Below are 17,196 nucleotides of genomic sequence, written 5' to 3' on the forward strand. Positions count from 1 at the left end.
TCTGTGCATGCCGCTCAGATGTCATGAGCCCCAAACGCTGCATGGCCCCAAATATCGGACATGCCAATTTTTTAGGCAAGGTTCACAGCCCCTTGCAGAGTTATTCATCCTCGGTAGAAAGGGGCTAGAGAAATGCAAAGGGTCCATTATTTAATGCCAATAATCCAGGGAAAGACAACAACTCAGTACAAACTAATGGATGGGAAATTCATTCAGTTTGATGTCAAAATTTTCTTTTTGCCTTCACAGCAAGCACTTTGCAGTTAGGCCTACCCTGGGGGATGAAGCCTGGGGCTTTGGCCAAAAGGCTCACAGTTTACCAGCCATCTCTCCAGCTATTGGTGGCTTAGACCTCTCTTGCCTGATTGGCACAGAGCACCTGGCAGCAGCACCTCCAGCATTAAAATACAGCCTCGTGGGTTTGATCATAGAGGATTAGGGAAAAGCTGAGATTTGAGCATCTGGGGCATCCTTAATCTAAGCAATAAAGGTCTCCTTGTGATAATCCCAGACTCAGTTTGCTAGATAACAGGCACAAATTTCTCTGCATTATCTATCACCTTTGGAACTAGCTTCCTCTGCAGCCTTGCCACTAGGTGGCACTACCCCCTTGATGATTGATGCTATGCAGCACAGTGAGACAGGCTAAAAATGGGAATCACCAGGGCGAATTTCCCACTGGCTCCAATTTTGCAAAGAAAGGGATACATTTACCCCATGGTGGCCCCTGTTACTCACAGCTTCGTCACGTTGGAGGAGACCCAGGGGACGGTGTGCAAGTTCTGGCCGGTGCAATCTATCGTCCTTCCCTGGCACTGGCATTCCTCTGGGAACCGGTCAAGCACTGGGGACAAGCACAAGGGAAACAGTGAGACTGGAGACAGACAGGATCTCAGTATATGGCTGGGCAGGTGAGCAGATAAAAGGACACACTGGTGCACAGAGAGGGGTCAGGGCTGGCTGGATATGTCAGGGTCAAAGGGGCAGGGGACGGCAGACACACTCCTAAAGAGCAACACGGGAGCAGTGGAGGGGATAAAAGGAGAGGCAGGGTGTGTGAAGGGAGAGGAAACAGAAGGGGAGAGATGCTTTCTTGAACTTCTCAGGTCTGGGCTGGGAATCTCGCAGGGCCAGCCTTGGTTGGGGTATTTCAGCACATCCAGGCCTGGACAGAACCAGGAAGACCAAAAAAGCAGATTCACCCTGGTGGAGTGAGGGAGGGTGAGTCGAACTCCCCCAAACCTGAGCAAAGCTCAGTCTGAATTTTGGGTTAGGCTCCAGGGTGAGATTTTACCAACTTCCCAGGATCCCAACTTTAGGGCTTGTTCAAACCTCACAGGGTCACGAGGTAGCACCTTTGCCATGCAGGGGCAACCCTATCCCATTCCAGAGGGAGGGGCGTGAGAGACAGGAATGAAAGAGGGATGATGAGAGGGGAAAAGGGGCAGAGAGAGCACAAAAGGGGAGGAAGCGGGGGAGACAGGAGGGCTTGAGCAGTAGCATGGGGAGGCTGGGGAAGACACAGTAGAAGAGGAGGGAATACAAAGCCAGCACCAGGAATGGAAATACTCACCACAGACTGGGGTCTCCTCTTCCTTAGTGGCTCTGTTGCCCTTGGTTTGCTGCATGTCATCCAAGATCTGCAGCCACCCGCTATTATCCACTAGAAAAGAGAAGGCAGAATTCATGCGGGTTTGTCCGCCTCGGCCCCCCCCCCTTGCATCTCACAGCAGACTCACTCACTGCTCCTCCCCATGCCCAGCTTCCCCCAGGCTCGCTCACCCCCACTCTGATTCCTGATCTTAGTGCTGGGAACCATGCGCTTGAGAGACGTTTACATCAGCGCTGGGCCTGAACCAAACACCTGGATCAGAATACCCCTGAACTCGGAGGGAGGGAATTCAGAATCTGACCTGAAGCTGGTTCTTGCAGTTGGAGCCCATTTTTATAAGCCTTAGATCCGAATCCCCTGAAACATGGGGTGTTCAAAACCTGGATCCAGCCCCATGTTTGGTGACTTCAGCCCATCTCTAGTTTACGCTAGCTCCTGCCCACTGCCCCTTTGACTCTCTACTGTGTCCTGACAGGATATTCATCTTCTGCTGGGTCTTACATTCCTACATTTAAGGCTGGGATGATCTCCGTCTGACAACCCCATACCTAGACATCTGTGTCATTATTAGAAGGTCAGAGGAAATTGTACTCTCCCAGTAAGAGATTTATACCTTCAGTGATTACTGCAAGGCAGCCAGGTAACCATAAGTGACCCTTAAAGTCTGCCCCTGTGTTCATGTTCCCAGAATCCCCTTGAATATATTGGTGGTTCTGGATCTGGGATTTCCAGGTCCACATGGTTTATTAACTACAGGGCATCTGCCTTTGGTCTGGCGGCAAGGAGAAATGGAAAGAGGGGACAGGCTGTGAGGTTAGCTAATTACCGCAGTTCTCTTCGTCGGCACCGTTGTCGCAGTCCTTCTCTCCATTGCAGTGCAGGAGCTGGGGTAAACAGACAGACAGGTTGCCACAGGGGAACTGTCCCAAAGGGCAGGCATAGCTGTCCAGCCCGGAATGAACCAGAAGAGACTCTGCCAAAGAAAAGCAAGACAGTCAAAAAGCATCCTTGAACAGGCCAGTCCCCTGTCCCTGCCTACGGCTGGCTTAAGACCCACCTCTCACCCTTGGCTTACTAGTGCTGATCTTGCCAGGACACGGCAATCCATTACTGTATGGTACCCTATTACTGCACATTAGCCCAGTCCCATCTGGCATGACTTATCAGTAGGATTCTAGCAGCACCAATCCATCTGGACCATGCTCCTTGATTGTTCAGATGTCTCCCAGTGCTCTGGCAGGGTCTGAGAACTGCAAAGAGCAGCCATGCCCTGACATTGTAAGAGCATGAAGAGATGTCTCACCATAGCCAAGAGACATTTCCCCTCCTCCCTCTCAAATGAGAGAACAGGAAATAGAAGCAGTAGCAAATTCTGCACCTCCATCCGACGATTCCATCTGGGACAGTGGAGGCATCTCAGAAAATGCTTGCCGAAAAATCATCATTATGAAAAACAATCCAGCACAGGTCAGCAGTGATGGCAAGACGTGCTCATCAAATGGCTGTTTTGTGGCCAACGTGAAAGACATGCCACAAAATCACCAGGACAGTTAATACTAATAGATTCTGCCACCGGATTATTGCTATTTACTGAGAACCATACAGCTTGCTGCTGTACATTATGTAAGGGGAGAGCAGGTTCTTGTGGTATGAAGCTCACCGTGGCACTATGTTCGATACAGACACAGACACATAGTCTCCTCTTGTAACTTGGTTAATTTAGTTTTTAAATCCTCATTATCTGCTGGGTGAATGGCCCTTGAAATGCCTGACAGGAGAAGGGGTGAGGTTCAGGAGGAATTTGGCTGGTCATTGAGGCTGAAGTCCCCTAGGGGGTTGGGTTTCATGGGAATGGATAAGGCACATTGAGGGGGATGAAGAGGGGGAGCCATGCTGTGCCTGCTCTGAGGAGAAATCGAGGCCATCGGTCTCCGGGACTGTCAATCCAGCAACTTTCCCCACCACAAGAAAACTACAAAGGAGGACACGAGACCCGACACTGACTTCCCGCCTACATGACTCACTCCAAAGTGTCCTCCCTCTGGGCTTTGGGTGGCAGGACTGCTCCGCAGGACATGGGCTCAGTGTGGTAGGTGTGAGGTGATGGGGTGCCAGCAACAATCAAGACAAGGCCCTTTAGGCAGGAGGTCGCTGTCACTCCTACTCTGTTTGGAGCTGAAACCCACTTATGTTCCAAGGGGGAGTAAAATAACTCCTGCTGGGTCAGACATCAGATCTCCAGGGCTGGCCAGGTTACTTCCAGCCAACATGGGGTCACTCCCTAATGAGACACAAAGGAGTTGGAGATCTATTAGACTGTGAAATGGTGGCTGCTGCATCCTTTATGTCACTGAAAATCAGACTGGAGAATAGACTGTAGGGGCCAAACCTGCACTGGCCAGGGAGCTGGACTAGATGGGACCTCGGCAGAGGAGCAGGAGGTGGCTTGACTCACACTGACTGCTCTTCTAAGATGGCAGCAACCTCAGGAAAAGGTGTAGAGGGACCCTCTGGTGTGGGGAGTGACAGCCCCTTCTCTGGGTTGGTTCCAGGTGGCACAGCAGAGAGGTGTACAGGCTGAACTGGGAACAGGAGGTCTTTTCATGGAGTTACGTACGCCAAGGAAAGCAGAAGAGACTCAGACACATTATTAACTACAGTATAACAAACCAGCCTCTGGAAAAGCCACCCTCCCCTGAGGTGCAGTTCACTCCCTGTGATCATTAGCCTCAGTAACTTAAACCTCCACTTTGCTGAGCCCTTTCCGTCAGGCAGCTCTGAAATGTCAATCAGAGCTTCAAAGCACCCCAGCCACTCAGCTCTGTTCATTAATATCCTACAATTAACTGTGTCAAAAGCACTCTCCAGATCAAGCAAAATGTTTCCATGCACTCGCCTTTGATCAGGGCCCGAGGAAGCTATCGCAGTCTATGGCTGTGACAGAACAGTGTGAACAGCCCGGGCTTGTCATTCAAGGTTTTCTGCTGCTGCTAACATTCCCACGGATAGTGGCTGACGATCTGTGTTTAGCACTGAAGACGCATCTATTAGCGGATTTCATAATGTGGGGCAGTGAGTGTCCTTTGTACCACTCACCATTTCACCTGGCAATGGATGTGTTTTGGGTGGTTGGGTCATTTCTCCTCTCCCTCCCCCAATCCCTGAGTCCCAAGGATTCAAGCTGGTGTATTTTACTGAGACGATTATGACCCCAGAGGCAAGTTGTAATAAAAAGAAGAGGAACGTGGAGACAGGACTGGCAGCAGGTATAAGTCAGTGTCGAAGCCGGCACTTAGTCTAAAGCAGTCCCTGCCCCAAGCAGCTTGCAGTTTAACTTAGACAGCTACAGTCCAAACCGTCAGAGGTGGGAGAGAGGCATCAGTCCCAGTCAAAGTTGGCCCGTTGTGGAGGCAAGGGGAATGAATTTTAAAGGGAGATCTGTGAGTCTCAAAGAGGAGCGGTGGGAGAAGACTGTTCCAAGTGTAGGGGCATGTGGGCAATCTTCTCTATACGGGTGGCAGGATGCAATAGAAACACAGACAGCATGCTATGTGCTTGGAAAGCTGCCACAGCTGCAGGATAGCAGAGAGGGCGGTGACCCTTTCCTCCCTTCCAAGTGCCCCTCTGAACATGGCTTTATTCTGGGTCAGTCACAGGGTTATCAGATTCCTAGGAGCTAACAGAATTTCTCCTACTGGTGGTGAGGGGAGTTCACAGACCATCGGGGTCATCACAATACTGTTCATGGCACCTCCCCTTCCTCGTGCCTCGAGGGGAGGATTGCAGCCGGGTTTTGCAGCAGGAGTCACTGAACTCTTAGGCAGCAAAGATCCCAATTTCTCGCCACTGCCCTCAGTGACCAGAGAAATGCAGAGAGTGTGCTAGCGCCAGAGACTTGATTCTAAGCAGAATGGTCCTTCCGTGAAGCATAGACATCTCTTTAGGGTTTGGCCCATTTCTAGAGAGGTGCTCCAGAGGACAAGGAAAAGGAGTGGATGGAACTCAAAGCAGTTTGCAGTGAACAGGCGACACCCTAGAAGCTGCCTCTGATTTACTACGCCAGTGGCTAACAGCGGGGAGCACACAATATGCGCAGTGACGTTATTTATAGTGCAAAATAGCACCCAAAAGCTACTACACCCTGGGGGGACGCAGTCCCTATCCTGAACAGTTTACAGCCTCACCAAAGGCTCATCTGCATGAATGCCCAATCTTTTCACAGGCTGACGCTGCCTGGATCGGAAGTATTTTTCCACATTAACTCAGCGTTTCAGCGGCCTCTCTGTAACAATTGGTTGGAGCAGCAAAACAGCAGACCCTGGCAGGGTCCCCAGCCGTATATTTTCCACATGGGCCCTGGGGACCCGTTAACCTTTTATCAGATTTATTGACGCATCTGGGACATTTGTTCTGAGGGAAACATGGTCCCAAAATGCCTGCAACACCCTCTGGAGCTAATCAACATGATTAAAAGTGTTTAATATTTGGAGCAGCAATAGACTGAATCCATGAATCTTTCCCTAAAAAACTGGAGCTTTCCCAAAAACCGCTGGAGAGAGCTATATCCATCCTAGGCCATAAAACTGATCTGAACAACATTTCTAACAGCCACAGCCAGTGCTTGTCCTCCTTGCTGCATCTTAAGTTACAATACAGAGCCATTTGTGGGCAAAGTTGCAACTTCTTAGAACTGTTCTAGGTGCAGCGTGGGCACTTCGGGCATGTTCCAGAACCTGAGAATTAATCCACCAGTTGGGATCAAAAAGAACCCTCCCTGCCCCGCCGCCCCGAGCTCTTTCTTTCCCATTTTGAAGGCAGCATCTGACAGCTGGGGAGTATTCAGTATCACACGTCAATGTCTGAGCATCTCCAACAGCTGGGTCTGCTCTCCTTCCATCAGAGCTGGAGACACCTCAGGATTCCATTTCAGGCTCTGCTTGGGGTCAGCGTCTCCATTGCAGAGCTCTGAATATGTAGTTCTCTGATTTAAAGTGAATGTATTCATTTAGGCTCATATCAGACATCAAGACGCGTCTATCCTGAGCTCCAGACACCACCTCTGCCCCAAAAGCCTGGGGAGATAGATGGGTCTTGTACCCTGCCCTGAAAATCAGCAGGATCAAGCCATTTCATCCAAAGCAAGGAGTCCGTTCCAAAGTGGAGGGCTCCTCCCAGAGAACACTCTGCCATCAATCAGCCTCCTCTTTCTTATACCAAGGGGGTTCCAGCTTCAGCACCCCCAATGCCACAGAAGGAGAGAGCTTACTCTGCAGCATACAGGTCCCAAGCTATTCAGGGGGACTTTGGAGGTAAACACAGACTGCACCTGGAAGCCAACAGGCAGCAGCCAATGCTGACTCTGGAGTCCTTGTGCCATGTACTTCCAACAAAATAGACCACCGTCGCAGTCTGCCGAAGTTCCCCGGGTAGGCCACGTAGCAGCATAGTATGGAGGAGACAAAGACATGGCTTTCGGTAGCAAAGTCCATGTCAATAGCATGCTCCAGGCCAAACAAGGATGAAAAAAGCCATTTTGGTCACTGCAGCTCCACCAGCCTCTAACAGCAACGCTGGACCAATGATCACCCCAGATGGCAAACTCTGACCACACCTGGCAGACACACCTGGCAAAAGAAGGACTTCCCCTGCCAACCAACTCCACCACAGTTTTACCTGCATTGACTTCAGACATGTCGCTCTCATCCACGACCTGTTCTCAGACACTGGGCAAGGCTTTCAACAGCACTGATTGGGTCAGATGAGCTGGAAATATAGCTGGGTGTCATCACATCTCCCCATCAGCCCTCCCAACAGCCCCATATACACACGGAACTGGATGGGAGGCAAGGTGGAACCCAGCCCCCTTAGGGATGCTGAGCAATTGCTCATCACCAGCCATTGGGAACTTTCAGTAAGGAACGAACAGAGCCCCAAGATCATCCTTGTCCACTCCTGCTACTTTCTGCAGGAGTCTATAGCCTCTCTCAAGCAACAGTATCAGAGGTAGAGCTAACAGTGACAGTATGGACATCTGTTCTTCCTACAACATGATGGTGAAAATCTACTGGACTGATAGCCCTGGAAACTGCGGGTCCACAAAAGAAGTACAACCCAGGTAGCAGCAGGGTAAGTGTCCCTCACCAGTGTGACCAGAGTTCAATCTCCATGGTTCAGTCAGTCCATAACTTCTGTACTAAACATGCCTACGAGGGAATCGAGAGGTGTTAGTTGTGTTTTCAGGGATGCAGATGCCTGCCCACTGGGAGATGGGCCGAGACTCACCGTTTATTTCACAGAGGGGATGGTCTAGCTGTCCAAGCACAGAAGTGGGTGCCAGAATTCCTGAGTCCTAGGCTTGCCTCTGACTTAGGGGAAATCATTTCTCTCCAGAAAAGGGGTAATAATTATTTCCCTCCCCCATAGGCAGACTGTGAAGATCAATTCGCTAATGTTTAGGAAGGGCTTTGAGGTGAAAAGCTCCATGACTTACTGACAATCCTCAAACCTGCTCTGGTTCCTGATCCCGGAAATGAATGTGAAGTGCTCTCCCAGCACGTTCTAATAGATCTGGAATTTCACATCCACAGAAATCCACTGGAGGCACCTTGACTAACCCCAGCTTCCCACTGATAGTCACATTCGGATCCCTTTCAGTCCCTGCTAATGACACCTCTGTATTAATCATTGGCTGGGAGGTGGGTGTCAATCTGGGTAGAAGGGAGCAAACTTATTTGGGGTCCCTCACTTCAGAGCCTGAGAGACCCTCATGGCTAGAACATCCAGAGTAGTTCCCACAGATTGAATCCAATCTTAATGCACCACCATGTTTCCCTTCAAATACACTGGAGTGTATTGGTTGCAAAAAATATTATTGAAGAGCAACAGGTAAAAACTGCAGTGGCCGATTACAGCCTTGTCCTCCTGGGGTTAAAACACTGCAATCAGGAAGGAGGTCTGGGCTGTACTTCCACCTCTGCCAGGCTTGATCTCCACACATCTACGAACAGCTGCCTGGTCACATTTGTGGAAATCTAGAGACAGCAAACAAATGGACAAACATTTCAAAGGACGGTTTGCAGCTATGAGCTACATTCAGGCAAACCACTGCCCGTTGGACAATCACAGCAAGGACAGCTCCAAGTTATTTTCAGGTGAGTCAAACAGTGTGGCTCTCTCTCCTCTCTCTTACTTTCCATGTTGCACCTTTTGTTGCACTCTCCCTGTGTTTGAGCGCCAGGAGTTTTTCTGCAGGAGATGGACAGAGTTGCTGCCACAAATACCAGAGGGATTAATGATGGCCTGGGATGCAGATGCTGGCAATGGGGATCACGTGGCCCTTTCTGTAAGAGACAGAGCTTACCCCGGTCTCCCTGGCCAAAATTTCTTCTCTTACCAATTTTGTACAGTGCACTGTGCTTCTGCGCCCTGTTGTCCACCCCCGCCCCCAGAGGTGGCTGCATTTCTGTGGGCTCTTTATAAATTGTTTTGACATCTTTGGGGATCACAGCGGCAAATATATCTATGCAAACCAAAGGTATGCAAAACAAATATGGAGGTATTATGTACATATTCACAATCCATGAAAAGAACTTAGCTAATGTTTCTCTGGAACTTTTAAAATATATCCCTCATCTTATATTCATTTTTTGCAAGCTTTGTAATTTCACTTATGTTTTATTACTACATTATCTGAAGTGGCTTGCACAAATAGTTGTGTTAATTGTGTGTTTGGCACAACTTGTGCTCCAGGTGAGGTTGGAGTATATTTATTAAGTGTTTCACTGTGCAGAAGAAGCTTGAAAACATACAGATCGATATCTCATGAAACAGCATGGCTGTGCCTCAGCTCTCTCTCACTATGAATGAAGCAAATCTGTGTGTCACCTCTAGTCCGACGAGTTGGACAAAGAATATCTTTTCTCTTCTTATAATACAGCAGATGTAGAACAAACAAATGGTGCAAGAGTCGATGAATGAGTGGGGCAAGCATATTGTGTATGTGCTAAGGTCTTCTTTTTCTTTTCATGGCACTAGAAGAAGATCAGAGATTCCTAAAGATCCAAAGATTCAAGATATCATCTCACCTTCTCTCTTGTTCTATAAAACACACTGATATCATCTAGAAAACCTTCCATCTCTCTCTCAAGTCATGCCCTCCTGTATCAAAGAATGGCTAGCAGTAAAGGTTCAATTTTCTAAGGATGCTCCCTACCCTTAAATACAGAGGGGAATAATACTAGGGTTTGGTTGCTAGCATAAGGCCCAATGCTAGAACTCTTACTAATGCATGCAGGGCTACCCAGAGGATTCAGGGAGCCTGGGGCAAAGCGGGGGAGTGGACATACTCACCGGGTGGTGCTCCAAGTCTGAGGCTGCGGTGGTGGTGGGTCCTTCAGTCACTCTGCGCCTTCGGCAGCACTGAAGGACCCGCTGCTGAAATACCACTGAAGACCCAGACCGCCGCCGGGTAAGTAAAAAAGTGCCTCTAGCCAGGAAAGGGATTCTCGGCCAGGGCTCGAAGGGCCCCTGCGGGGCAAGGGCCTGGGGCAAATTGCCCCACTTGCCCCCCCCCCCTCTGGGCGGCCCTGAATGCATGTAGGCTCAGGGATTTAAATTCTTATATGGTGCTTACATACCAAGGTGTTAGTCACCCTGTGAATGCCATAGATAGATTATAGACACAGACTTCCTGTGTGCGCTTGGGTAAGTCACTTAACCTTTCTGTGCTGCAGTTCTCCAGCTGTAAAAATGGAGATAATAGCACTTCCCTACCACACAGGGCCATTGTGAGGATAAATACATTAAAGACTGTGAGGCACTCTGATAACGGGGGCCATATAAGTACCTAAGAGAGACAGGATGTGTAATATCATGGATCATCAGGTGGACTGATGATTAAGGACAATCTTACAAACTCTGTTGCACTCACTGTACGGGTAGTTAGATCTTGGAGAAATGTTCAGTTTTAGCTGTGGAGAAGTTCTTTCTATATGCTGAACAGACCACCAGTAAATTTTAATTCTTGCCTGAATCTCTCTGATTTGAATAGTTTCTAGGTAAGCAGCTTCTGCCTTCAGGGAAACAAACACAAATATTGCATTGTGAGTTAAATTATTTGTGGGGAACACTCAAATTGTCTGGAACACTAGCTTACTCAGGGACATATCTTTGTCAATGACAATCTGCTTCACATACCTCAGATGGTGCTTGTGTGAACAGGCTAGATTCAACAGACTTCACACTGTTCCTGGGCTGGGCAGCTGGCCACAATTTTCGGGGGGAAATAAATGCAATCCATCATTGCTTCTGAAGCTAAAAGTTTTAAGTGAGCTAGAAAGAAAGCTTGAGCAGAGAGGTGTGAGGACTCTGGAATATAGTCACACATATTGTAAAATGAGGAAACTCCCCCATAAAGTCAGAACTGTTAATCACAGTTTTTCTTGTTCAAGAAACTACAGCCTCACCATTGAAGGTGCAACATGGGGTCTGGCTCAACAGTCTTGGAAAACTCAAGAAGTTAGTAACAATCAGTAACAAAAAGCTTTGTTAAATGTACATCTCAAATGGGGAATATTGCAAGAAGCTATTGCAAGATACAAAACAACACATGTTAAAGCACTGACTAAGGCAGACCCAATTTCGGACTGCTCCCTTAATTTTCTGCAGCACCTGCCTGTTTGTAGGAATAAAATTAAATGTAAGTCAGGTGGAAATGTAAGGGTAAGTCAGGTGGAAATGTAAGGGTCTCTTTCTAGTGGCTCTGGTGTGCTAATGTTTTTCATTAAAAGAATTTTATTTATTAAAAGTATTTGATGTTGGCAGATCATAGGCAGTAATAAATGTCAGTGAAAAATTAAATAAAAACAAGATGTGTCTCCCCTTCACTTACATGGGACCATTCTTACGAGCGAGACAAGCAGGATTTGGCCTTGTGTATAGGGTGACGTTTGTGTGTGGCCCCTCCAGGAGGCACAGAACACACAAGCTCTGCCCCAGGGCCCCATCAATGGTATCTTGGAATTCTGGGCTGGTAGGGGGCAAAATCAGCTCCCAACGTAACTCAAGCAGTGAGGGACCTGCTCTGTTCCAGCAGCCCTATGTACATGAATGGATCTGCCCTAGGCGGTGCCTGCACCAGAGTCATTCTTTCCTGACTTCCTTCTAGCCCCAGCCTGGAAGTCGAAGCAACCCTGCAGACTGAGCCCTGTGAGCAAGTTGGCTGGCACAGGCCAGCCGCAGGTGTCTAGTTGCTGTGTAGACATAAGGGCTTTTACAAGCCCTATCTGCTGCTGCAGAGGTGCTAGGAACTAATGACCTGTGTGCACCTCTTCTATACTGTCCTGGGGACTCAGTTGGTCCCTCCGCAGCATCACTCACATAAAGAGGTGCTGGCAATGGTTCAAGGGGGCCGACAGCAGCTTCTGTGATGTCATGACCAGTACTAGGAGATCCCCAAGCCCTTTCAGAGACAGGGCCTTCAGGCTGAACAGAATGTGGACAAGTTGGGGGTTAGCTGACGTGCCTGCTAGATTCGATGCTCCCTGGTCTATTTAAGGAGGCTTTTAAAACATAGTCATGATGGGTTTGTTACTACCACTGTCACATCACGGGTTAACACAGTTGTTATCATTTTTCTCCCCTAATGCTGATCACACACACTGTACTTTGACACTATCAGGCAGGGCTATACAGGTCCCCTGCAAGACAAACAATTCAGGCGTGAATTAAAACACCAACAAAGATAAAGTGCAGATAAAGGATTTAAAATAGAAATCAGGTTGCCAGGATCTGCCAAATGGAAAACCTTTTAAATGCGCCGGCGCAGCGGCCCTGAGATCTGGGGCAGAGGGCATGTCACTGACCCATGGCCAGAGATGCCGCATGGAACCAGTGGGAGGAGAAAGAGAGACTTTCCCTTGCTCAAAAATCTGCTCCTTAGGTCTAAACTGCAGGAACTTCCCAGTCAGGTGACAGATTCCCCCCTTCTCCTCCTCTGAGGGTTGTGCTATCATTTGCTTTCATGAGACATTAATATTGACCGTAGTCCCCAGCTGTAGAGGCAGCTGGCACCTGCCCTTCGCAGCCAATGAATGTCACAAATGTACCACTGACTGGAACTGTTGCTGGCGTTGTGATGCTAGGGCCAAATTCTGAGCTCCTTGTTCAGTTTCTACCCAGGGCTGACTCAGGCATAACACCTGCCATAGCCCCTGGGAGGTTTGGCCCAGTGAAGACTTACGGGTCTGAGCCATGATGATGCTGACAGGCAGCACTCTGAACTCCACGTGCATTCAGAGCCAGAGAACTATGACAGCCCTAGGCCGTCATTCCCATGAAAAACCCTTTCCCACTCTGTTAAAGGAAGGGTTTGCTGCATCCTGGGTGGTGCCTGGAGCCACAGCACAAATGAGCCCCTCTGGAGCCAATTCCACCTTCTCTACACATGGGTTCTGTTCTAATGAAATAAGCGCAGAAAAAGGACAAGTGGGTAATTAAAGGGAAGAGGAGAGCGGTCCCCAGGGAGCGATGGAGGAAATGGTAACATTTAACTCAGCCCTTAATACGGCGAATGTGTTCACGTTTGCATTTCTGGCATAAGGCTAGATTTGGAGGAGAGTGCATCTGGAGAGGAAAGGGAGAGCAAGAAAAGAGTAATAATGGAGAGAAGCAGTGCTTAACCCTTTATTCTCCTCCTCTCTCCTCTCTTCTATGAAGCCTTGCAGCTAGAAGCCCACATATCATCTGCTTTGTCCTGGATTTAAAGATGGGTCCAATTCCAAATATGAATCTTGGATCCACTCCACCCCTGGACTTTGCGTCTAGGGCCTATCTTGACATACACAGTGAGGTGTTATTCCATTGCACTCACACATAGAATCATAGAATCCCAGGGTTGGAAGGGACCTCAAGAGGTCATCTAGTCCAACCCCCTGCTCAAAGCAGGACTAATCCCCAGACAGATTTTTGCCCAAGATCCCCTAAATGGCCCCCTCAATGATTGAACTCACAACCCTGGGTTTCGCAGGCCAATGCTCAAACCACTAAGCTATCCCTCCCCATCATGGGGGGAAGGGGAGGGGTCCCTGCTATTTCTTTGTTTCAGTTCATTTAGGGCTCAGTCCAGTCAACTGGAATCTTTCCACTGACTTCACTGGGTATTGGATCAGGTTCCAGTAGCACAGCTCCTGTCCCTATATGGAGCTGTGTAAATAACAACAAAGAGTTTATTCACATAGGTTTTCCTAAGAGCTGGTATCCAGTTACAAATTCACAGCCAAACCCAAGCTTCTGAGCTGTCCCTTGTGGATCTGGGTTTGGATTATGAACAGCACAGAGTTTGGGATTTCCCTATGCAGAGACCAAGAACATGATTATTATGCAGCATACGAAAATCTGATGGTGGTAAAAGAATCAGAGAAATGCAGGAAAAGCAGGAAAGAACTAATGGAGAGAAGGAAGGGGAAAGAGATGGTAAAGAACTAATGCAAGGAGGGAGATACATTCTGTGTTTCGGAGGAAAGCAAAACACCCATAATACATGTGACCAGTTGTGCAGTGCTGTGTATTAGACAGTTCCTTCCTGGCCTCTCTACTGATCTGTTTGCACTCCGAAGCTGTAATTCTATTGCCTGGATTGTTATACCAACCTACAGAGCTAGCAGTATTTTTGAGGTCACATCCTGATTTTTGCCTTGGTGGCAAGCTCACTAGCACTGCATGACACCCCAGGGTCTCAGGCTGCAGGCAGTGTCAGGCTGGGGGAGCCCTTTATCAGTTCTGGTTCATGTGGGGCTTGCACCCTGAGGGCTGGGCTTTGGGTCTGGAGTTTGAGCAATCCAAACATTCAAAGTGACGCTCAGGTGAAGTTACCAATCTTTGCCTGGTTTCAAATCTGATACTGCTGTATTCCATGTGTTGTCCTCTCAAAACCATAAACTAACCCAGTCAGCCCAAAACTCAGCATTAGAGACTCGCATTCCTCTCTTGATTGCCAAAGCCAGGATCAACGGGAGTGGGTTAGCAACAAACTCAGCCATGAGTGTTTGTTAAACAGAAGTATGGTCTAATGGACTAAGCACTAGTCTGGGAACCACACACACCTGAATTACTGTTCTGGCCCTGACTTCTCCTTATGGGGTGGTCTCAGGCAAATCATTTGACTTCTCTGCACTTCAGTCATTCTATTTGTAGAATGGAGATGCCACTGACCTAGTTCACAGGATGTTGTGATGATTAAGTTACTGTTTCTCCAGCAGTAGAAAGGACTATATATAATCATGCCAATGTACAGTTCCCTAGCACAGTGTTCCATCTCCTGGGCCTTTAGCCAGATTTTCCTGGACTTAAAACAAACACTAGAACGCTACATTGCAAAGGCAGATATGTGACTTGGGGGACCTGTTTCTTTCCCCTCAGAAAATCTTTCCCCTCAGATCAGAACCCTGAGCTGGTTTTGAGTTATATTAAGCAACAAGTAAATAATGCAACAAGTAAATACAAAACCAGTGGCACAGATACAGGACCAGAACGTGCAGCCCCTGGGAGGGATGTCTTCTTACACAGAGCCCTTTGGGCCCCTTGGCATGTACCCCTGCCCTTGCGGTCTGGGTATCCCCTTTTGGTGCAGGTACCTGCCTGGCGCGCACACATGCTCAGACTCATATACAACATGCACATATAATACACACGCCCCTCCCCCTATTAACAGCAAGTTACTCACTGTTAAGGTGTGTTGAGCTGCTCCAAAACCAAATCATTTTAAGGGAGATGCTAACAAAAAAATTATTTGATTTGAGGGGACGGCGGGTAAAGCCACCCTGGCCTTCTCGCTGGGTTCAATATCTTTCTGCTGTCCACACCAGAGGTGGCGACAGGGAAAAGTTTGCAGTGTCATTGGTAAACAGCAAAACAACAAATCAGAGTAAAACTGGCACACTTAAGAACTTGCCACCTTATCCTTTTCTAAAACCCAGCTTTAAGGGTCCCTTTATCATCCTTTCTTTGTCCACTCGGGCCACAAAACTTATACCTGTGTCTGTCAGTCTGTCAGCTCATCTTAAGACAATGAAATTAACATGGCTTCTCCATCTGCTTTCATTCAAATCTAACATCTCTCTTCCTTCTGGACAAGCAACAGAATTGTAACTTGCCACTGTTTCTCCTTCCCTCTCAGACTCTAGGTAACATGGAAGCCCAGAACAAATGACAGAACGGACAGAGACATGCAGACACAAAGACGTTCTGCTTCAACTAAGGTACTGATGCAGCAAGGAAATAAGGAGACAAATAGTGGTGCAGATTTTGACAGAAATTAGCATTCCACTCTCCATGCAATCCATCCATCCCGGTTAACACGTGTGAGATCTACCCCCAAAACCCTCATTCACAAAACCCATAATCAAACACTTTGATTTTCTCCCCACTTTCAATAAAGTGAACTGCAAACACGGACACTTACTTGTAACAGCTTGGAAAAGAGAAGGCAGAATAATCAGGAAAAGCTTCATGCCGGCAGCTCTTGCGACTATAATCCCAGGCTAGAAAAGATTGAGAAGTCTTCTGGGTTACTGTAAAGCAAGAAGAGGAAGGGGAGGAGGGAAGGGAATTCTGGAGATGATGTGGCTCTTCGTTTGCTAACATGTACACGTGTGCTCTGCTTTCCTAGAAATGCACACACCAGCCCATGACATGCTGCAGGCTTCTCTCTGCAAGGTGCTGTTGGCCTCCGTCAAGCCACGTTTCTTCCTGCACCCCAAACTAGTGAAAGTGGCACGCAGCCGCAGGACCAGAAGATATTTGCAGTTCCTCTCACCCTCACATTTAAGTTCGCGGGGATGGGGAATCTTCCTTCGCCATCGGAGTTAGATGGTCGACTTTTTTCCCCCCGCTTGCACCTTGCTCACCTACCTCTAGGGAAATGGCACATGAACCTGAAAGGATCTGGTTTAAAATGCAGAAGGCTCAATTGCTTTGTTTCACTTGTCTCTGCTGAGGAGGATTCCAAAGGCAAACAGCCCTTTAGTGCTTGCTATGTGTCTGCTGTTTCAGATGATTGTGCAGCTGAAGGGAGCTGAGTCTCTGAGTGGCTTCTCTGCAGGATGCCCAGGTCCTGACTAGGAGATGAGAGGAGGGGGTGATTTTTTTCAATGGCACAACGAGGACCTGGCAAGAGGGCCCTCTGCTGGACATGACTTCTAATGAACACTGCTTTAGATCAGCAATGTCTCTTCCTTCCGGTTGGTCTACACACACAGTTGTACCGCTTTACCTATAACAGATGAGTGAAGTGGTATAACCACCCTCGCATGGACTCAATTGTATCCATATAAAAGTGCTTATATCACTACGGCTATTCCCATAGTGGAGGAGGAATAGACCCCTTTATACTGATATCTCTGTGTCCACACTAGCAGACATACTAGGATAACTAACTGTAAAATTTCACACTCTCCCCCCCAACCAAAATAGCTACACTGCTACAAAACTCGTATGTAAACCAGGCCTTAGAGATGGATGCCAGCTAGTGCTGGGGAAAATAGCAGCAGTGCATGGTTTGCTCAAAGAAAGATGCCTGGTTTTGAATT

At 48.2% G+C, this 17,196-nt stretch overlaps 1 protein-coding gene across 1 annotated transcript in view; it reads right to left on the minus strand.

The window, feature by feature from the left end:
• The window catches only part of LOC117882529 (relaxin receptor 1-like), a 43,786-nt gene extending 27,074 nt beyond the window's left edge, over positions 1–16,712 (minus strand). Inside the window, exons 1-4 of the mRNA XM_034780898.1 lie at positions 16,071–16,712; positions 2,439–2,585; positions 1,574–1,663; positions 739–844 (exon numbers count right to left, since the gene is read on the minus strand). Coding sequence (XP_034636789.1) covers positions 739–844; positions 1,574–1,663; positions 2,439–2,585; positions 16,071–16,119 — 392 coding nt within the window. The 5' untranslated portion in view covers positions 16,120–16,712. The remainder of the gene's footprint in view (positions 1–738; positions 845–1,573; positions 1,664–2,438; positions 2,586–16,070) is intronic.
• Between the last annotated feature and the right edge of the window lie 484 nt (positions 16,713–17,196).

This window comes from Trachemys scripta, chromosome 9 (assembly GCF_013100865.1).
Source record: "Trachemys scripta elegans isolate TJP31775 chromosome 9, CAS_Tse_1.0, whole genome shotgun sequence".
Classification (NCBI taxonomy): domain Eukaryota; kingdom Metazoa; phylum Chordata; order Testudines; family Emydidae; genus Trachemys; species Trachemys scripta.